Genomic DNA, 22309 nt, shown 5'->3' on the forward strand with positions numbered 1-22309 from the left:
GGAAGGGTGGGCTGGTCCACAGGGATGCTTTATGTCTTACAAAGAATATGAAATAAACAGGGCACAATGTTAACATCTGAAAAAGCTTGCTGGCAAGGGCATGGAGTTCATTTTATTATTTGTGATATTCTTCTGAAGGCTGAAAATATTTCATAATTTTTAAAGTGGAGGAGATTTAAATGTTGGTCTTTTCACCACTGAGCCTCACACATGGGGCTGGGCCCAGAGCAGGCCTGGGAGTGTTTGTTGACTGACTGAATGAGTGTCTATGGTGAAGGTGGAACTGCTTTGCTCCTGCTCTGCTCAGACCCCACCAGAATGGCACTGAACAGGGCCAGGGACAGATGGACCTGGAGGGCACGCAGGTGGGTAGGTATGGTTTAGTGTGAGGATGACCTGCCAGTGCTAGAAGGGCAGGCTCATTGCCCTGGAGGCCCAAGGAGGGGCCAGAGGAGCCCTGGGTTGTAGAGAGGACTCAGTCAGGGATGTGAGTGTGCAAGGAAGAAGGATGAATGAGGAGTCTAGTCTGGGAGTTCAGGATTCTTTAATAGGTGCCCTGCTCCATGCCTGCCTTCTCTCCTGAAAACCATTTTTCTGGGCCCAATGGGGTGGTGCTCAGGACTGGGCAGAAGGGATTTAACCAGCTTCCAGATTTACAAAGACCAGCCCAGAGAAGGAAGGGAGCAGCCAGCCCAGCCTCCCTGTATTTTCCAAAGGAGAGACCAGAAGTCTAGGGAGGATAAAGGACTTGGTCGATGTCATACAAAACACTGCCTGACTCACCAGGCAACCCTCCCCCAGGCCAGGGTGTCCACCGGCTACCCAACTTCCAAGCCCTCAGCCTGGGACACACACAGGCCCTGTGGAGGCCTCCAGCTGACAGCTGGCACCAGCCGAGTCACCTCCCTGTTCATGTGTTAGCCCTGAGGCCCTAGGCAAATATTGTCCCTGGTGGTGAGGCTCCAGGCAGAACGGCAGCCCTCCCAGCTCACCTGCGCAGGATCTCCACCCAGCAACCTCCTAGCAGTGCCGGCTCCCAGCAGCAGGGCTCCCAGCCCCTATCCACGGGGGTCCAGGAATGGCAGAGTTGCTCCAGGTCTCCCAGCAGCTGGCAGCTGTCACTGCTACAGGGGCGGTGTAGGGGTCCTACAGGGTTCCTCAACGGGGTAGGGTGGGGATGAGCAGAAGTGCCACGTTGAAAGTGACAACACCCACCTTTACTACCCCTGTTCCGGTTGTGCCCGGTGGGCCGGGCCAGTTCCTATCTTAGTCTTTTAACTCCTCCGAATATCCCCGAACATGAAGTACTGTCTGGCATCGCTGGGTTCAAATCCCAGGCCCACTTCTCACCTCCTGGGAGACCTAAGACAAGTCATTTAAGAGCTACTGCTCAGTTTCCTCACCTGTTTCGGAAGTGACAATAAGAGCCCACCCACAGGTGTGGAGATGTAAACGCCACGAGCGGAGGAAGGAGGCTCTGACTTGGCTGTGGCCACAGCTTCCTAACAAAGTTGGGACCCAGCGGGGAGTGACCGACCGACCCAGGGTGCCCAGGGCCTCCACCGTCCCCGCGCAGCCCCCTCCCCGCTCTCCGAAGGTGGCGGCGGCAGCACCCGGAGGCCGGGAGGGGCGGGGGTCGCGGTGCCGCCCCGCAGAGGCTGGAAGCCGCAGTGCGGGCCTCGCGGGAGGCCAGGCCCGGCGCCGCCCCCCGCCCCGCCCCGCCCGCGCCCTCCGGGGCCGCTCCGCAGCGCACTTACCCTGCCGGCACGGCGCCCGGGGAGCCGGCCGTGGTCATCGCCGAGGGGGGCGGACAGCGTGCCCCCGCGGACGCCAGCCGCGGCCCAGGTGCTGCCGCCGGAACCCCGAGCGGGCGCTGTGCCGCCGAGCCGCGGACGCGCCGGCCGGGGAGGGGAGCGCCGGGGGCGGGGAAGGCGGCGGGGCAGGGCCGGGCCTCGGTCTGCCCACCTGCGCAGTGGGGCCAGGCCGCCGCCCGCCCGAGGCCGACCGCAGACGCGGGCCCAGCAGCGGGCGGGGGCTGCTTGGGGCCTGCCCGCCAGCGGAAGGCGCCCCCGCCCCACCTCCGCTTTGACGGGTAAGACCCCTGGGCGCCCAAGGTCTGCCCAGCCCATGCCCCCGAGAGCGGGGGCTCGCCCCTTCCTAAGGAGCCCCACCAGTGTGGTCCCGGGAAGTTCTCCTAGGCCTGAGGTCCACCTCCCTGCCACTCTCACCGCCCCCGACCCAAGCCCTTCATCATCCTACTGCATCGGGTCGGAGGCATTCATGCAAAGAAAGACATGGCCTCCAGAGTCAGGCTTGGATTTTAATCCCACCCACCTGTCCACAGCTTGACTGTGTTTGCAGGAGACCAGAAGGCAGAAAATAACGCGGTTTAGCACTCGCTGCTAGCCAGCAGTTCACACTCGCCTCCTCAAATAGTCCCCATAGCTGCCATTTTACAGATGGGGAAACTAAGGTACAGAGTTCACGTGACTTGCCCAAGGCCACTCACCTAAAAAAAACGGCAAGTCGTGATTGGAACTCAACCCTCCTGACTCCAAAGTGCACACCCTTGCCTTCTGGGTCCCCTCTCCCCTGAATCCCCAGGGCCTATGTGGGGTCACCCATAACACTCCTCAGATGCCTACTGTGTGCCCAGCCCTAAGGTATATGTCTAGGACCAGGGTTGAAGCCGACCTGGTCTCCTGGCAGAAGAGCCACTGGCCCATGAAGAGTTAACCAGCTACCACGTCCAGGCCCCAGATGCTCTTAATCATGACTCATCAGAGCACTCTTAATCATGACTCATCAGAGCACGTGGCTGCCATTAGAGCTGTCCCTTCACAAAGGCAGGGGACAGAAGGAGGAGGGACTCCAGCACCCCTGGATCTGCCCTGAGCTCCAGGATGTTAGAAAAGGAAACAGGAGGAGTCTGTAGAAGCAGCCATGATAGAAAGAGGGCTTGGACTAGGTCCTGGGAGAGCCAGGCAGATTGGGCCTGGTGGCAGAGGGGAGAGGTTTAGGAGATTACTGTTTAAATCTAAACAGGTTGTCTAGAAAGGTAGTGAGTTCTTATGCTGTCCATATGTGAGCAGAGCCAGGTGCTCACTAGCAAGGGTTATCCCACCTCTGGGATTCTGACATAAGCATGGAAAAGATGATTAACTACAAGGAGTGGGCTATGATAACATCCACTGTCATCTGCAGAAGTCCAGATAAGGGAGAGTGCTATATAGGCTGGGGGCTTCCTGGAGAAGGTGGACAGAGTTGAGCCTTGAAGTTTGTATTATTTATACACAATGAAGTTGTAGAAAGGATGTACCAGATGGGTACATGGATGAAAAAGCATGGAAGTGGGCAAAGGTACACTGAGGACAGCTGGAGTTTGTGAAGCTGGTGAGAAGACCAGCACTGTGTGTAAAGAGGAGCCTGGGTGAGGAGGCTGGCGGTGGGGGGCTGGGGGGTCTTATCACATGCCAGGCACTTTCAGGTCTCTAGGCATTTGCACATACTGTTCCCTCTGCCTGGAACACACCTTCTTCCTTGTCACATATTATTCATTCATTTAACCAAGGGATGATCCAAAATCGTACAATTGAAAGGCTTCTTTTTTTTTAAAAAAATACAAATTTACCAAAATAAAATTGCCAGGGTCCTCCCAGAGCCTTGGGAGGGGCCAGGTGAGTAAGGAGTTCTGAAGGTTTATGCTACATTAGCTTCAAAGTAAATCTTTACTGTATTTGACCAACATTTATTAAAATCCTGCCCTGTGCGAAAGCTCCTACTCACCCTGCAGGTTTCAGTTCAGATGCCTCCTCTTCCAGGAAGCCCTTCCTCCCTAGATGGGTCAGGGGCTTCCTGGGCACACACTGCTCTAACCCACTTTGACCTCCCCTATCACCCTGGGTGAACACCATCTGTGTAGGGTGGGGGTGGAGTGAGGTTTGTATGTGACTGTCTCTGCCATCAGACTGGGACCTTCTGGAGGGTAGGGCCTGGTCTGACATCTCTGTATAAGTGCCTAACTAATCACCAAAAACTTTAACACTGAGCCTAGCACTTTACCATTTTCCTCTGAGGTAATGATTATAATAATGACTGATATTCATCGAAGGCTTATTATGTGCCACACGTGTTAAGTATGTAACGTGGATTATCTCGTTTAATGCACACTTTTAACCACCTCTCTGAGCCTCAGTTTCCTCATCAGTAAGATGGAAGTACTGCCTGCTTCAAAGGGTCATTGTGAGGATTCAGCATTATGTGTAAAACGCCCAGAATGGTGCCTAGCATGCGCTTATGGTGTTACATAAGTGCCCTGACGATGGTGGTGACAGTGCCAAGGTAGATGCTATTATTCTCCCCCTTCTACAGAGGAAAACTGAGGCTCCGCTTTGCCTTCAGAGCTGGAACTCTGCCCATGCCACAACGGTGGCAGTGATGCTGGGGCCACTCGCCTGGTGAGTCAGAGCATCAGAGTGGCCCACCCCTCCTGAGGGTTCCACCTGGGTAGTTCCCGGCTCCCAAGAGCTCCTTCCTAGCCCCAACCCTGGGGAGCCTGTGAGTCACCATTATTTCTGCCTCCCAACCCCAGTGACCCTGCTCAGGTCACCTGCTCATTCCCAGGGGACCAGGAGAGCATCCTGAGTCCTGGGTTCCCTCCTCCCCTGCCAGGGGACCTTTTTTTCTGGTGCTTGGTGCCTGGGAGATGCGAGGCCTGTTTTCCTCTCTCATCTTCTCCCCAGCCTGTAAGAACAAACCACTGGGCTCACTGCACTTCTCAGTGGCCCTGAGACGTCTCAATATAGACTGTTTTCACTAATACCATCTCTCAGCTTAAAAAGGCCTTCAGGAAATTCCCTGGTGGTCCAGTGGTTAAGACTTGGTGCTTTCACTGTCGGGGCCCGGGTTTGATCTCTGGTCAGGGAACTAAGATCCCGAAAGCTGCATAGCGTGGCCAAATTTAAAAAAATTAAAAAAAAAAGAAGAAGGTCTTCAATAAGTATCTGTTTAGTGAAACCTCCTCAGAATGCTCCAGAAAGCTCCATAGTAGCTTTATCTCCCATCCTACAGATGAGAAGACTGAGGCTTGGACCAAGTGTGACTTGGACTCAGGTCTAGCCATATCTTAAACCAGGTCTCAATTCTATCCTGTAGAGAAAATGTGTGGAAATGTGTGTGTGTGTGTGTGTGTGTGTGTGTCACAGAAATAGGGGTGTGAGCATGTGAAAAGTGATGCCATCGTAGAAGGAGCTTAAGCTGTGAAGTCAGTTCTCCTCTCTGAATCTCAGTCTTCCACCTGTAAACCTGGGATAATAGTGCCAACCTCTCAGGGGTGCTGGTAGTAATGCTTATTGAGCATTACTTGGGTGACCCCTTGTCCCCTTCCCTATTCTCAGTGCCTTTCTCCAGACCTCTCCCTGGAGAAAGCCTCCACCCCCTAGCCCCACCCCCACTGTCTCTAAAGCCCAGAACTATCCACCTCAGACCCTAGAGCCCTCCCAGTGGCTATAAAGCAGGTTTTCTTAAAGTGAGTGAGCCCCACCCAGCAGGCTACAGGCTTGGGCTCGTTAATAATTCACAAGTAAACAGGCCCATCCACAAAGGGCCCTGGAAGAGGGCTGAACCAGTCACAGTTCTTCAATATTCCCTGGAGAGAGGCCCTTAGGGAGCACGAGGCCTGCTCCTTGGGCCGGCCCCCTTCCTCCTCAAGGACTCTGGCCCCTACTAGCTGTGAACCTCAGACAAGTTACTGCCTCACTCTGGCCCTTAGTTTCTCTCTCCCCACCAAATATAAAAGGGAGAGAAGATTGCACCAGGAAGTCAAGGACCCTCCCTGCTCTGATGTTCTCAGTTCTGGGATCTGAGCTCTTTTATGAAAGTCTGGTCTCCAGGAGCTGCCAAGGGTGGGTCCAAGAAAGGAGCCTCCAGTCAGGCACAAAGGACCAAGAACAATTCTGAGTGAAAAGAGGATACAGAACGCTAATGAAGGGTTTCTGGCATCGAGTGGCATCCCGTCAGAGGTTAGAACTTGGGCTGCAGGACCAGGAAGATCTGGCTGGACTCCTGCCCCACCATGTCCTTGCTCCACAGCCCCAAGCAAGTCAGTCATCCTACTAGCTCGAGGCAGGGCAGGGAATGGTTCAGAGAGCAGGTTTGCAAGCCAGGGCTTATACCCCGCCCCTCTGACACCCTGCACTGCATCTCTGAAATGGAGATGTTGATCGCACCAACCTCACTGGGTTGCTGTAAGGATTAAACGAGATAAAATACATAAAGCTCTTGGAATGGGGCCTTATCATTATTCTTTGAGCTTTAGTTTCCTCACCCTTAAAGCAGGGATAACAAGACTGTCGTGAGCATTAAATAAGCAAATGAACCCAAAAGAGCTTTGGAACTATGCAAGGCTGTCCAGAGAAGAGGCATTTCCCCTATGATGTGCACCCAGACCTGGCCAGGTCCAGAAGGACAGAGCAGCATCCATTGGACACCTACTACATGCCCTCAGGGCAAATGTGCTACCTCACTCACTGCTGGTGGGAGTAGAAAGTGGCACTGGCTTTCTGAAGGGCAACTGGAATTAGGGGCTGAAAGCCTCAGAAAGATGACCAGTAACACCTGGGTAGCAAACATGTCTTAAGAAATAATCAGACACAAAGATTTATTGTACATTGATGTTCATCATAGTGTTTCCTATAATATACAGCTGGAAATAACCTAAATGCCCATCAATAAGGAATTAGTTCAGGGACTTCCCTGGTGGCGCAGTGGTTGAGAATCCACCTGCCAGTGCAGAGGACACGGGTTCGAGCCCTGGTCCCCGTGTGCCACAACTACTGAGCCTGCACTCTAGAGCCCGCGAGCCACAACTACTGAAGCCCGCGCACCTAGAGCCTGTGCTCCGTAACAAGAGAAGCCACTGCAATGAGAAGCCTGTGCACCACAATGACGAGTAGCCCCCGCTCACCGCAACTAGAGAAAGCCCGTGTGCAGCAACAAAGACCCAACACAGCCAAAAATAAATAAATATATATTTTAAAAAATAAGGAATTAGTTCAGTGAATTATAGTGAATTTGTAGGGTGAACTATTCTGCAGATATTAAATTTATAGAGAAGTTATTTGCCTGGATTACTGCATTGTCTCCTAATTGTTTTCTCTGCTCTTACCCTTGTCCCCTTATTGTCTACTCTCTACACAGCACCAGACCCACTTGATCAGATCATGTCACGCTCCTGTTCACACCTCTGCACTGGCTTCCCATCGTGCTCAGTGCAAAAGTTAAAGTCTTCGCTTGGCCACCAGGCCTGGATGCCCTGCACCCCCATCTCTCTCTCTGATATTATCTCCCTTTACTCTCTTATTCAGCCACACTGGCCTCCTTGCTCTTCCCCAAATATGTCAGGCACACTCCCACCTCAGGAGCGTGCCTTTGCACTTCCTGTTCCCTGTGCCTGGAATGCTCTTCCTGCAGATATTCACATGATTAGTCCCTCACCTCCTTCAGGACTTAGCTCAAATGTTACCTTCTCTGTGAGGCCTTCCTTGACCATTCTGTTTAAAATGGAACCATCACACTCATTCTCCCAATTCCTTTGCCCTGCATTATTTTTTCCATAGCATTTGTTATCTGACATTCTGTATATTTTGCTTATTCGTTTAGTCTCTGTCTCTCCCTACTAAATTCTACACTCCACAAGAGAAGAGTTTGTTTTTGTTTTTTTTCCAGCTTTGTTCTCTAACATATTTCCAGTGCCCAGAACAGTGCCTGGCACACAGTAGGTGCTCAATAAATATTTATTGCATGAATGAGTTTTTGAAAAGGTGGAAAAATATGAGAAAAGCAGAATACAAAATTACACATCCAGTACTAAAAAGAAAACCCCAATGTCTATGCATTTGAGAAAGTATGAGGAGGCTTCAATTTCCTCATCTATTAGAATTGGAGACAACAGGGCCCCCGGTCAGAGTTGTGGTGCATCGAAGATGATGATGCATGTCAAGTCAGGGCACAGCCAAGGGCAGATCTCGCTGTTATTACAGATCACTGAGGCAGCAGAGTTGAAGGGCACAGGGTCTTCTGGAGGAAGGGGCCTAGTTAAGAGGGTGTCGGGGAGAGAAGCTGTGGCTGGAGGGAGCAGGGGCAAGTGCAGGTGGAGAACGGTGACTATTTGAGTGCAGTGCTGTCCTCAGAGCCTGGGGAGCCACCATCCCTCTTTGAGTGGCCTGGCCTGCACTCAGGGACAGTGCTTGGGTGTGCCCTTCAGTCACTGATATAAAGGAAGTACCCACCCACCAATTTTCTTGGAAAGAGAGCAGAGTTACTTCAATCTGACACTTGGATGCTCTATCTGGGGGAGGCTGTTTCTTAGCTGGAGATGAATTTTTACAGGGGGTGGGTATTGTAGGGCAACTCTGCGAGGGGGTAAGGGGAACACCTGAGGCTGTGGGAGGGAACATGCACGGACAAACTTTGTCTGATGGGGGAAAAAGGAAATCAAAAGGAATAGACCAGGGCTTCTCTGGTGGCGCAGTGGTTGAGAATCTGCCTGCTAATGCAGGGAACACGGGTTCGAGCCCTGGTCTGGGAGGATCCCACATGCCGCGGAGCAACTAGGCCCGTGAGCCACAACTACTGAGCCGGCGCGTCTGGAGCCTGTGCTCCGCAACAAGAGAGGCCGCGACAGTGAGAGGCTCGCGCACTGCGATGAAGAGTGACCCCCGCTTGCCACAACTAGAGAAAGCCCTCACACAGAAACGAAGACGCAACACAGCAAAAATTAATTAATTAATTAATAAACTCCTACCCCCAACATCTAAAAAAAAAAAAAAAAAGAGGAATAGACCAGACCCAGGTCTACCTGGATGGGTGCCTGATGTCCCACCCACTGTCATAATTCCTAATATAATTGTCTGGGTTATAATACAACCAGCCAGTTAGTAGGCTGGGCAAAGGATTTTACCTGAAAGCAGTAGATTTCTGCACTGCTGTTCACCTGGGAAAGGGCTGATCTTGAGAAAGGAAAGGAAGGCTTGGTTGTCTTGGTTAAGGCAGAAATTTCCTCCTCTCTCGGGAGGGAAGATGCTGGAAGACATACATTGGGCCCTCCCAGAAGTGGAAGTTCTTCAGGAAGGCTCCTTCCAGGATGGTTGAGGGGCTTGGAGAGGAGCCATAGAATCATAAAACTCAGTTGCTCATTCCTTGCATCCCAAGGTGGCCTTAAAAGTTACAGCCTGGTCCTAGTCAAGTGGTAGGGAATTAGGGGAAAGGTCTGTCCCACCCTTGGGATGGGGTGATAAAGCAAAGAGCCTACACCCTCTCCAGGCCAGGGAGGTGGTGGTAGTCATGGAGAGAATGGGACTAGGGCTGGCAAAGCCACAATCGCAGGGGGTGGTGCGTGGCACAGGTCCCAAGCGGGGTTCATAAGGGACTAGTTCCCAGCTCCCAGGGGGTCAACAACAGCTGGAAGACTGAGACAGATGGTCAGCGGTGCTCCAAGGAAATCATAATTTGGGTACTTCATGAAACTATGGCTTTATTTTAAGGCCTGCCATGTGGCCAACATGGATGCTACAACCCTCCCCGCCCTGAACCCTTCCCTGCCACCCACTTGTTTTTAGAGAACTGTTTCTCCTCCTCTCCTCTCCTGCCCCAGTGGCTGAACGGAAGGTGCGTTCTCTTCCTTGACCCCACCTCTCAGGACACAGTGGTTGGTTAAAGAAGAGCCAATTGGAATACTTCCCTGAGCTTTTTCATATTAGAGCTGGTGGAGAAGCCCCTTTCTCTCCTGGCCTGGGGAGACTAATCATAATAATCAGTAACACTCTTGGGTATAGCACCGACTATGTGTCAAGGACGGTCCTCTGTGCTTTGCATAAACTAATTCATGCAGTCCTCACAACAACCCTGTGAGGCAAGTCCTACCATTACCCTCACTTTACAGATGAAGAAACTGAGGCGCAGAGAACTTAAACAACCTGTCCAAGGTCACACTGGTAGAAAGGCCCGGAGTCAGGATTCAAAATCAACCTGTGTGGCTCCAGAGGACTTTCCACTGCTTTGTCTTACTGTCCCAGGACGTGAGCTTGGAAACGGCTGGCATCCCTGTCTTGCATTGAGTAGAGAAGTAGGTGAGCATTAGGAGAGAATGGAGCTGACCACAGACAGAAACTGAGCTGAGAGGCAGAAATTTTCAGGGGAAGGACAAAGCAACTCAAGCAACTAGAGCTACAGATTGAAGAGATTTCAGGAAATGTGGCATGCTGGCAGAACTGAAATTGCACCCTAAATAATCTATTTTCCATTGACCTCAAGAAAGGACCAAAAATACCCCAAGTCAGAATCCCTCCATAACTGACAAAGGGGGACAAAGGTTACTTGGAGTTTTTCCATGGTATCCTCACCAGGGGTTGAGGATCTGAGGGACCACATTGTGCCTCCCACACCAGAGCCCTCTCCTACTCCATGCAGCTGCCCTCAGCAACAGGGGGTAAATCAGAATCCTGGGGTCAGTAGCTTCAACATCATAGACATTTGGAATTTTAAATCATGAGTCTGGTGATCACAGATGCCTCAGCTCACAGGATCTGAGGTGAAAACTCAGCACTGGCCTTGAGTCCACATCCAGTCCCAAGGAAGGGACCCCATAGCTGCCCAAGGATTCCAGTCACCAAATTCGAAACTCCCTACCTGGAGGCATCTGAGAGCTCCTTGAGCTCAGACTCAAACCAAGAGCAAGAAATCTTCCAACAACAGCCCAGCAGGCCCCCAGCCTCTTCAGCAGGGCCCCTCCATTCTTGGGGTGGCCCCTCCCTCCTACAAGCTCTACCACTGAGTTACTCTCTCAAAAGCGTTCTGCCTGGACTTCCCTGGTGGTGCAGTGGTTGAGAATCCACCTGCCAACGCAGGGGACATGGGTTCCAGCCCTGGTCTGGGAAGATCCCACATGCCGCGGAGCAACTAAGCCCGTGCGCCACAACTACTGAGCCTGCGCTCTAGAGCCTGCGAGCCACAACTACTGAGACTGCGTGCCACAGATACTGAAGCCCACTCACTTAGAGCCTGTGCTCGGCAACAAGAGAAGCCACCACAGTGAGAAGCCCGCGCACCGCAACGAAGAGCAGCCCCCGCTCACCGCAACTAGAGAAAGCCTGCGCGCAGCAACGAAGACCCAACACAGCCAAAATAAATAAAGAAATGAATTAATTTATTTTAAAAAAGCGTTCTGCCTGCCTACACTTGCCCCTCTGATCCTGGTGCTGTCTCTTATGGGAGCAGCCATGGGGTGGGGGCAGGGGCTACTGGTATGACTGGGAAGGGACCCTGTTTGTAGGCCGAGTAGGTGGCCATCCCCATCTTAAGATGCACAGGCATCATTTCCCTCTCCTAACAGTCCCTGGCTACCCAGTCCTGGTGCCTGGAATCCCACCATTGGCTCCCAAACCATTCTGAATCCCCTCTGTTCAATGCAAATACCTCAGAAGGAAGATTCCCTCGTACCAGTGAATTCACATTTACTGGTCACTGAATATGCTCGGTGGCTTTTTGTTAGGTCCTTTACCAGTGTGGCTTCACCAGGTCTTCCGCCACTTGGTAAGTAGCTACTATTTTATAGCTGAGTAAACTAAGGCTCACATGGGTCAGGCGACTGAATCAGGGTCATAGAGCCAGTATGTAAGTGGCAGAGCAGGGGCCGAGCACCCTCCCAAGCCCTTCACCCCTCAGCCAGGCTTTGGGAGACAGGCAGCGTGGTGGGTGAGGCCTGAGGGTGGAGAAGTCACAGGTCCCGAGCTGAGAGAAAGGAGACCTGGTTTGTTGCCCCAGGTGTGAGATCTTGTGAGGGCGACTGGGAGTCAGAATTCTCTGAGTATTTGTGTCCAGCAAGTTCCAGCTGAAGTAGAAAGGTACATGTGTTCAGGCCCTCAACTACACTGCAGCACGCAGGGTGCCTGCAGGACAGAGCACAGCTGGGTTCTTACAGGAGGGCAGGCAGGCAAGAAATCCATGTAAACCCAGCCGCTCCTCAGCACCCCAACTGTGATCTCACCCTCCTCAGAAATCATCCCCCCAGGTTCTCATCAAAACCGAAGCATTCTGTGCTGGGCTTCGGGGACATGGGGGCAGATGAACCCCATCCCCTCTCCATATGTAGTGGGGAGACAGAAAGGGGTGACCACGCCCCAGCGTTAAAATCCTTTCTCCATGGGGTAGCTGGATCATCTTTAAATATGAGTCCCCTCTTTAACGCCCTCTAGTGGCTCCCAACACACAATGAAATCCAAACTCGGCCCTCTTCTGGGCAGCCTGCCCCCTGGATCCCAACAGGCAGGGATCCTCAACAACACACACACCTTTCTGCTCCTCAGACACATCTCAGGCTTTGACAGGAGCTATCCTCACTGCAGGGAATGCTCTGGGAAAGATGGATTTTACTGTCTATCACATGGCTCTATTTTAAGCCTTACACAGCATCTGTTTCTGGTGTTTACTTATTTATTTGCCTAGTTGTTTAATCTGTCTTTCCCACTAGAACGTCGTCTCCTGAGAGCAGGGGCTTGTATGTCATAAGTAACACCATATCCACACTACCTAGTACGATGCCTGGAACATGGTACGTGCCCAAGAATGTTTGCTGAAAAACTGAATGAGAGCCATGAGAGGGAAGCAAAGATGCTGGAGCCCAGAAAGCCTCTGAGCCTGACTCAGGGTGGGCTCAGAAAGTTTCTCTAAAAGAGGTCACCTAAAGTAAGACAGAGAAAGACAAATACCATATAATATCACTTATATGTGGAATCTAAAATATGATACAAGTGAACTTATTTACAAAACAGAAATAGATTCACAGACATAGAAAACAAACTTATGGTTACCAAAGGGGAAAGAGGGTGGGGGAAGGATAAATTCAGAGTTTGGGATTAGCAGATACAAACTACTGTATATAAAATAAACAACAAGGTCCTATTGTATAGCATAGGAAACTATATTAAGTATCTTATAATAACCTATAAGGGAAAAGAATCTGAAAAAGAATATATATATACACACACATATGGATAACTGAATCACTTTGCTGATTAATACAACATTGTAAATCAACTATACTTCAATTAAAACAAACACACAAACAAAAACCCCACAAAAACAAAAAACCCCAGACAAATCAAACCTATGGTATTAGAAGTCAGGATAGTATCAATAGTTACCTTTGGGGGCTTGCAGCTGGGTGGGGCACAAGGGAGACTCTGGGGGCTGGTAATAGTCTGTGTCTTAATCTGGGTGCTGGTTACATGGGTGCTGGTTACTTTGTGAAGAGTCATTGAGCTGTATACTTACAATGTGTGCACTTTTCTCTATATGTGCTACCCTTGAATTAAAAGTTTATTTTAAAAGTCAAAACAAAATTTTTTTAATAACAAAAGATGTCACCTAAAGTTGAATCTTATAGGGTGAATGTCAGGAGTAGAGGATGGCATTCCAGGCAGAAGTAGCCCTGAGCAGCCCAGCACAGTTGTGAGAGCCCTACAAAGCCAGACCAGAGTGAGGGTCAGAGAGTGATGGGAAGCGGGGCTGGGCAGGTCACAGCTTCTCCCCTGGAGAGCCTTGACCTTTCACCTCTGTGATAGAGAGCCATAGAAGAACTTTAAAGCAGAAAAATGACATGGTCTGGTTTGTGCTTTAGAAAAGACAAGTCTGAAGGATGCATGGAAAGGGGAAGACTGGAGGAAATGAAAAAGTTAGGGGCTATTACAATAGTCCAGGGGGAATGAACAGCTTTGAGAGACATCAAAAAGATAAAATCAGCAGAACTTGGAGGCCAGGCTGGAGGAGAGGGAGGGAGGTGAGAGGGATGACTCCCAGGTTCCAGGCTTGGGCAACTGGGTGGATGACTATGCCATGGGGACACAGGAGGAGGAACAGGTTTGGGGGTGAAGATGTGAAGTTTGATTTGGGGCTTGCCGAGTTTGATGTGCCCATGTGACAGTCAGATGGAGGTGTTGGGAAGGCAGTTAGATTGCCCTTCTCCAGGGAGTAGCAGAGTGAACTTTAAATATATAAAGGAAAGAAATTGGGGGTCACAGCTCAGAAGAGAGGTCAGGGCTGTCCCCTCTCCCCTTTCTCATGAGAACACATCTGGAGAAACCAACTCACCCAGGAGGTGGGGACAGCTGGGAGTTGGAGGTGACACACAGGAGGCAATGACACATCCCTGAAGGGTTGACCTTGGAGAAGCTGTGGTGCACACAGTTCCACCATGGACAGGCACTGGGACGCAGGATTTCCCTCCACACTGCTGCCCCCAGATGTGGACAACCCCTGGCGGGGGATAGTGTATCTGCTCTCACCTGTCCGGGCACACGTACCCCTATCTCTGCTCATGCAACGCTGGGGAGGATCAGGTGCGTGAGCAACACTGCTAAGGCGAGACGGAGACGTAGCTGCCCAAACCTGACTCCCAGCCCGCCCGAGGTCCAGCTCACCTGAGTTGCCCTCACAGGTGGCTCACAGGTTGTGGCACCGGAAGCGGGGCTCGGGTGGGACCGGGGTGTTGGGGGCGTATCTCTTCACCCCCAGGCCCAGCCCTGCTGGGGGCCATAACACGCGAGCAAGGGATACGTGGGGGGGCTGGGGTGAGAGGGGCTGGGCTGCCTCTCTCCCCGGGCCCTTCGGCCGTTACCCCGCGGCCAGCAGCCCGCACACTGCTGTCTCGGGCTGTGTTCCGTCAGCTGCCCCTCCCGTCGGCTGTTCTCCAGACGCCCCTCAGTCCCATCAGTGCCTCCCGCCGAGTCCCCGCCCCCGCCCGGTACCTGCGGTCGCTTTCCCCGGAGACCGCCCGCTTCCAGGCGGTCAGAAAGGCCATGGACACGGGCCGGACTTGGATGGAGGCGCGGGCGGCCCCTCGTGGCGGCTGTGGCGGTAGCGGCGGCTCCGGCGGCAGCACCTGGACGGGTTGGGCGGGGCGGGACCCGTGGCTCCTCCCCGCCGCGGCCGGGCGCCTCCCTGCCTGGCAATGACGTCGGTGTCCCGGGAGCGGACCTGGGGAACCAGAGCAAGACCACTACCGTCCAGAGCCGTCGAGACGCATCAGTATACACAAGGAGAAACTGAGGCCCACCCAGGAAGGCCAGGGATTTGTCCAAGGTCACACAGAGGGCCAGTGGCAGCATCAGGACCGACCCCAGGCCCCTCCACTTCCAGTATAGAGCCCGTCCTCCGTATCGATGGGTGATGATGTCACCAATGCCTTTCTCACCTGCCTAAGTGCGGAGCCTGCCTTGCCAGGGCTGTACCTGGATAGGCTCAGGGGCTTGGGACTGCCCCCAAGTGCAGGGCACAGAGCAGGAGGGGCAGGCAAGGGGGAGGACAGACAGGAAGGAGCTGATTGGGCCTGGCAGTGGAGGCTGCTGACCAGGCGAGGCACTGAGACGTGGCCCTGTCCACAGACCTCTGATTCCCAGAGGAGAACGGGAGACAGAGGAGGATGAGCCTGTCTCCAGTTCACACTTTCTTTGAAACCCCGTATTTTGCCTTAGGTCATGTACATTTTTACTTTTTATTTTTTAACAAGTAGAAGAATCAGCTCTGGAGCAAGGTTAGCCCCTGGCAGTGCAGTCTAGCAGGCTTCCATGGGAGGCTCAACTAAAGGCAAAGAACAAGGGAGCACCTTGAGGAGCTATTTGAGAAGGATCGCTCTGAGGTCCAGTGTGTAGGATGGATTCAGGGGTCCCTGGAGACTTCTCTCTGTGAGGGAGTATGGGGGTTGAACACAGATCAGGGACGGGTGGCAATGGGACCATTGCTGTCTCCTTTTGGGCTGGGTCTGTATCCTAGGTCTTGTGCAACACAAATCACGTGTCAATAAATGGTGACTAATTGTAATGTGCCAAGCCCTAAGCCAGGTGCTTTACACAAATTCTCATTTAATTTCACCTTATTAAATACTCACCCCCATTTCACAGTGGATGAAACTGAGGTTCAGAGGGGTTAACTGACTTCCCCGAGATCAAGCCTCACACCCAGATCTGTCTGCCCCATCTGCGGCTCCCTCCCAACCCTGCCTGTAGTTTGCAGGTGGGCGGGGCATGGAGTGGGAGGCCTGGGCAAAGCAGAGGGCAGAAGCCTCAAGGATCATCTGGGCAGTTTCTCTCACTTTTCCTTGGTAAGCAGCAGAGAAAATACAACCTTTCCCCCTCTCTCTGAGCACTCATGTCATGCTCTAGGCAGATCAACAAGGGCCCGCAAATGCTGCCTATCTGACCACAAGGCTAGAGCTTCCAGATCTGGAAATTCCAGTTACAGTGCACCCATGGGCCCAAACTCCTCAGTTCACAGAGCTTTGCCCAGTTTGTCAGCACTGGGCACTGCAGATAGCCAACTTCCTCCTAGGCTCACAGGCATGAATACCACAGGGCCTCAGAAGCCTGGTCTCCTATAGGCCCCGAGCCCAGTCTAATCCTGGGTGGAATTAAAGTCCCACCCAGCCTCCAAGCCCACAGCCAACACCACTTCCTACAGAAAGCCCTCCTGTATCTCCCCAGTGGAGGACTACCTCCTTCTTCAGAGATTACATTTTTCTCTCAGAGCATTTAGCGCTATATATTTTTTAATCCTTATATTGGTTATCAACGACCATATTAGTCTCACTCTTCAGATTTCTATCTGGAGGTACAGAGAATGTCTCACATTTGTGTCTTCCAGAGCCTAGCACCACTGTTACACATAGTAGATGTTCAGTGTTGAGAGAATGAAGAAGGACCTAATATTTATCAAGTTTCTACTCAGTGGCAGGCACCATGCTGAGGGCTTTTACATACACTACCTCTAATCTGGGAAACTCTTGTTTTGAGAATATTTGAGTCAGAAGTTTAGAAATGTTCCTGAGATCGAATTAGGAACTGGGGGCAATTCTCTGGCGGTTCAGTGGTTAGGACTTGGTGCTTTCACTGCTGGGGGGTTCAGGTTCAATCCCTGGTCAGGGAAACCCGCAAGCTAAGGGGCATGGCCAAAAAAAAAAAAAAAAAAAAAAAAAAAAAAATTAGGGACTGGGATTCAATCCAAGGGTTCTCAAACTTCAAGGCTTCTTTCCTGTTCTTTTTCTTTGACATCTGGACATCTTCATCATCATGTTCTTCTTTATCTTCATCACCATCATTTGCTTAGAACTTTGTTAAGCATTATTCTAAACCCTTCACATGTACCAACTCATTTCATCCTCAAAATAATCCTATCAGGTATGTCTTTTACAAGCCCAATTTTTCTAGTTGAGAAAGTGAAGCAGAGGATTAAGCAATCTGCTCAAAATAACAAAGGCTAGTTAAGTGACAGGAGTTAGAACTCAACCCAAGCAGCCAGACTAGCGTCTGTATCTTAACCCCAGCCCCAGTCTGCCTGCTACACAAGCTCTTAGAATGCACACAGCATTTATGAGTCACTTTCCCAAAGCTTAGCTTATTTTGAATCTCACAACAATCCCAAGGTACAGCAGGTTTTATTCTTTCCCTTGCTCTGGAGCCAGTCTGCCTGGGTTAGAATCTTGGCCTCACCACTTGATAGCTGCCTGTGACTTCAGGCAAGTTACTTAACCTCTCTGTGCTTCAGCTTTCTCATCTGTAAAAAGAGGATAATAATAACACCTATCACAAAGGTTGTCGTGAGGACTAAATGAGTTAATGCAAACAAAAGAGAATAGTGGACACACAGTGTGTGTGAAAATTTTATCCAGAATCAGTGGGGAACATTTAGTATCAATAAACTTTCAAGATAACTGAAGTTTATTCCCTTAATCTTATATAGACATTTTCCTAAAATATTTTCCTTTTTTGTGTACTTAAACACAGACATGACAGCTCTTACTTGGTGAGTATCTGCCATGTAACAGGAATGAAGACTTTATATCCATCATCTTTAATCCTCACAACCACCCTGCCTGGCAAGGACGTCAGTGTCCCACAAGCAGACCTGAGTAATCAGGGCAAGACCACTACCGTCCAGAGCCGTCGAGACTCATCAATATTCACAGGGAGAAACTGAGGCCCACCCAGGACAGCCAGGGATTTGTCCAAGGTCACACAGAGGGCCAGTGGCAGCACCAGGACCGCAACCTGTGAGCCACCTGTGAGGGCAACTCAGGTGAGCTGGACCTCAGGTGGGCTGGGAGTCAGGTTTGGGCAGCTACGTCTCCCCTCAGTAGTGCTGTTCACGCACCTGATGCTCCCCAACGCTGGTCCACTGAGGATCAGAGAGGTTAAGAGATTTACCCAGAGTCACACAGCTAGCAAACAGTAAGGCCAGGAACCTTCTCAGGAAGCTGCGATGCATCAGGGTTTTCTTTGAGAACATTAGTTCTTGCTTAGGGCCCGGGGTTGCTCTGTTTGATCTCTGTTGATGCTTAGGCTCAAAGGGCTGCTTTTAAGGCCATGGATGCAAAAGGCAGCCTGGTGTGCTGGAAGAGTAGGTCTCAGAGCCAAGGCACCTGGGCTGGGGTCTTGGCCAAGTCACTTGCATCTCTATATACCTCATGTTTTCTATCTGTTATAGTGCTGTGAGCGTTAAGTAGGGTAATGTATACTAAGCGCCTTAGTGCCAGGCTCAGAGAAGGTCCTCAGCAAGTGTCAGCTATTTTTCCTTGTCTCTTTTCCTTTTTACAAAATAACTCAGTCCTCTCAAGTTTTGACTCCAGAGGAAACAGAAAGGAGAGGCTGAAACTAAGCCCTTAGCTCTTGGGCAACTAAACACATTCTATACACTTATTGCAGTGGGGAAGAAAACTAGGTGGGGTCTTCCAGCAAAGACACACCTTCCCTCCACGAGATAATCCTTTACATTAATAACCCGTATACACAACAGTAGGACCGACATTTCTTACTTGAAAAGAGATAATTTAAAATATCAGTGGCTTTCTTTTATCTTGTGGCCCAGTATGTATTCAATAACAAATTCTATTTCATAATTTTTAAAATGCTGATCAGTAACTTACTGAAAAATCTACAAATGAAATATAAGGTTTGCTTCAACATGACATGAAAGCGAAGTGTGTAGGAATATAGATAAAATAAGATTGGATGTGAACTGGTATTTATTGAAGCTGATTATTGGTATATGAGTGTTCACTCTGCTTTACAGGCATAGCTCATTTTATTGTGTTTTACTTCACTGTGCTTTGCAGATATTGCATTTTTTACAAATTAAGGTTTGTGGCAATCCTGCATTGAGCAAGTCTATTGGCACAATTTTTCTACAGCATTTGCTCACTTTATGTCTCTGTGTCACAATTTGGTAATTCTTTTTTTTTTTGAATTTTATTTTTTTACACAGCAGGCTCTTGTTAGCTATCCATTTTAGACATATTAGTATATATGGTAATTCTTGGAATATCAAACGTTTCATTATTATTACACTTGTTATGGTGATCTGTGATCAGGGATCTTCAATGTAACTACTGTCATTATTTTGGCATTTTTTAAGCAATAAAGTATTTTTAAATTAAAGTAGGTACATTGTTTTCTTAGACATAATGCTACTGCACACTTAATAGACTACAATGTAGTATAAACACAACTTTTATATGCACTGGGAAATGTGTGACTCACTTTATTGTGATATTCACTTTACTGCGATGGTCTGGAACTGAACACGCACTATCTCCAAGGTATGCCTGTACTACTCTGGTTACATTTTTTCCATGTTGCTCGATTTAATAAACTGATTTCACAACCCAACTAAGGAATTACAACCTGCCTATTGAAAAACATCAAGTTAGAGAGTAAAATTATGCACATCCCCAAATAATTCCATATGCTACAATAATATTAGAGTGCCTTTATTTCCCTAAGGTAGCATTTTCTCAAGATTTGTTTAAAGAGGAAAAAAAAAACCCAGCTTACATGTTCAAGCCATTACTGATTAAATATCAATCAGAAATTAAGGTTATGAAGGAAAAGCTTTCTAAGGGGTTAGGATTTTAACCTGAATGTGATGGGAATCAGTGGCATGTTTTATTACAGGAGTGACAGGGCAGATTTCGATTCTAGAAGAATCTGACTGCAACACGGAGGATGGTCTGGAAGCAGAGAGAAAAACAAGAGATTGGCGGCAAGGAGATTAGGAAGCTTTGGCAAAAGCCTGAAGAGAGATGATGAAGACCTGAATTGGGGGAGTGGCACTAGGGATGGAGAGGACAGATTTGAGAGATACTTAAAAGGCAGAACTGTTAGGTCATGTTGACAGTTTGGAGGAGAATGAGTCAGGGAGAAGGCCTGGCACATATACACTCAATAAATGACATGATCAATGAAAGGGTGAAGTCAGAGCCCAGGGAGTGAGATGTTTCACTAAGAACTCATAAACTGGGGAAAGTCTGCCTTAGAAGGAGTTAAATACAGAGTCTGCATGAAAGCAAAGATATGCAAAGTCACCCTAAGAGACTTTATAAGCTACCCAACCAGCCAAACCAGACTGTAACCTGATCAAACGTATTAGTCTAAAAAAATGTGTTCATCAGAGGGGCCAGGCAGCCCTGGCTGCAGAGAGTGAGGAACCTTACAGGTAGGACGCATCCAAGCACTGGCAGGGAGAAGGAATCTTCATTCAACCAACTGTGAGCACTTCAAGCCCTATAGCAACTTCTACTGGAAACTGACATTTTGTTCTTTACATCAGTCCCTGTGAACTTGCTTAATGGGAGCTTTGTCTCTCTTCTACTGATGAAAATCAGGTTTCTAAACTTGAGGGTCAGACCTTGGATAAGGTTGATTTCACTAAGTAATGAGTATCACTTAAATGAGGCTTCCTGGGAGACTGTCTGGCAGCCTTTGTCAGTCAACAGAGCTCTGACATCAAATGATGTGGCCTTGTGAAAGCTGTGTTTTTATGGTTGTTGTTTTGTTTTAATTTTGACAGTTGCCATCTACACTTTTACTAATGCTAGGAGCAGAATACTGTGTCCTAGGGACACCTCGTCTGGGAAGCCTTCCCCAGTCCTCTCAGCCAGAACTATTCTCTCCTTCCTCTGGGTGTCCCAGCACTCCTATCATAATCTTCAATGTGCAGTGTTGTGAAATTAACTGTAAGTAATGTCTATCTCCCCACTATACCACTGATGGCCTCATATGAGTTTTCTCTGTCTCTGACCCAGCACAGTACCCAGAACACAATACACCTTAGCAAAGGGGAACAAAATGACAATGATCTTCTCTGTGCATTCCCAAAACTCAGATGATAAAGGGCTTTCTGGCAGTAAGAGGTACAATATTGAGCCATACATCAAAAGTATTTTAATATAAGTTTTCTTCAGTAGAGCAGAGTGATTGAGCATGGGTTCTGGATCTAGACTGCCTGGGTTTGAATCCTGGTTCTGACACTTTTTAGCTCTGTGATTTGGGCAAGTTGTTTAACCTTTTTGTACCTCAACTTCCTCATCTGTAAACTGCAAATAACAGTAACTAACTTAAAGGATTGTTATGGACATTAAAATGAATCAGCATATAGATCTTCCTTGACTTACGATGGGGTTATATCCCCATAAACCCGTCACAAATTGAAAATATATCATAAGTCAGAAATGCATTTAATCCAGCTAAGCTATCACATCAGAGCTTAGCCTACTCTACCTTACACATACTCAGAACACTTAACATTAACCTACAGGTGGGCAAAATCACCTAATGCAAAGCCTATTTTATAATAACGTGTTGACTATCTCATGTAACTTACTGACTATTGTAGTAAAAGTGAAAAACAGAACAGTTGTCTGGGTACTGGGTGGCTGTAAGTGTACTGGATGTCCACCCTTGTGATCGTGCAGCTGACTGGGAGCTGCGGCCGCTGCCCAGCATCGTGAGAGAGGATTGTACAGCACATTGCTGGCCTGGGAAAAGAGCAAAATTCAAAAGTCAAGGTATGTTTCCTACTGAATATGTATTACTTTTGCACCATCATAAAGTAAAAAATCATAAGTCAAACCATCATTAAGTTGGCGACCATATATTAAAGTGTTTCAAATAGTACTGGCACATAGTAAGTGCTGTTAGCCTGCAATTATTATTTTTAAAAACTCTCTTTATCCACAAGGAAGATTAGAGGTGCTTTACACTATGAAGCAGAAGCGACAGGTCAAGTACAGAATGACAAGGTGCAACAGCACTGCAAACGAAATGAGTACATCTAATAAGACGTGCAGGAGAACAGAGAGACCTGGAAGTCAGTCCCTATTCTAGTGGTTCTCGAAGCGAGGTCCCTGGGCCAGCAACTTCAGCATTATCTGGGAGTTTGTCAGAAATTCAGATTCTTAGGTCCCACTCTAGACCTACTGAAATCA

General features: G+C 49.4%; 1 protein-coding gene across 4 annotated transcripts in view; it reads right to left on the bottom strand.

Annotated features, from left to right (window-relative positions):
* The window catches only part of TTC39A (tetratricopeptide repeat domain 39A), a 52043-nt gene extending 37169 nt beyond the window's left edge, over positions 1-14874 (bottom strand). For all 4 annotated transcript variants that reach the window (XR_009518385.1, XM_060005049.1, XM_060005038.1 and 1 more), the window contains exon 1: positions 14802-14874. Coding sequence is in view for 3 of the 4 variants with exons in the window: in XM_060005049.1 (XP_059861032.1) it covers positions 14802-14854 (53 nt within the window). In the remaining variant the exon portion in view is untranslated. The remainder of the gene's footprint in view (positions 1-14801) is intronic.
* Positions 14875-22309: the final 7435 nt, after the last annotated feature.

Source organism: Delphinus delphis, chromosome 1, assembly GCF_949987515.2.
Source record: "Delphinus delphis chromosome 1, mDelDel1.2, whole genome shotgun sequence".
In the NCBI taxonomy this organism is placed as follows: domain Eukaryota; kingdom Metazoa; phylum Chordata; class Mammalia; order Artiodactyla; family Delphinidae; genus Delphinus; species Delphinus delphis.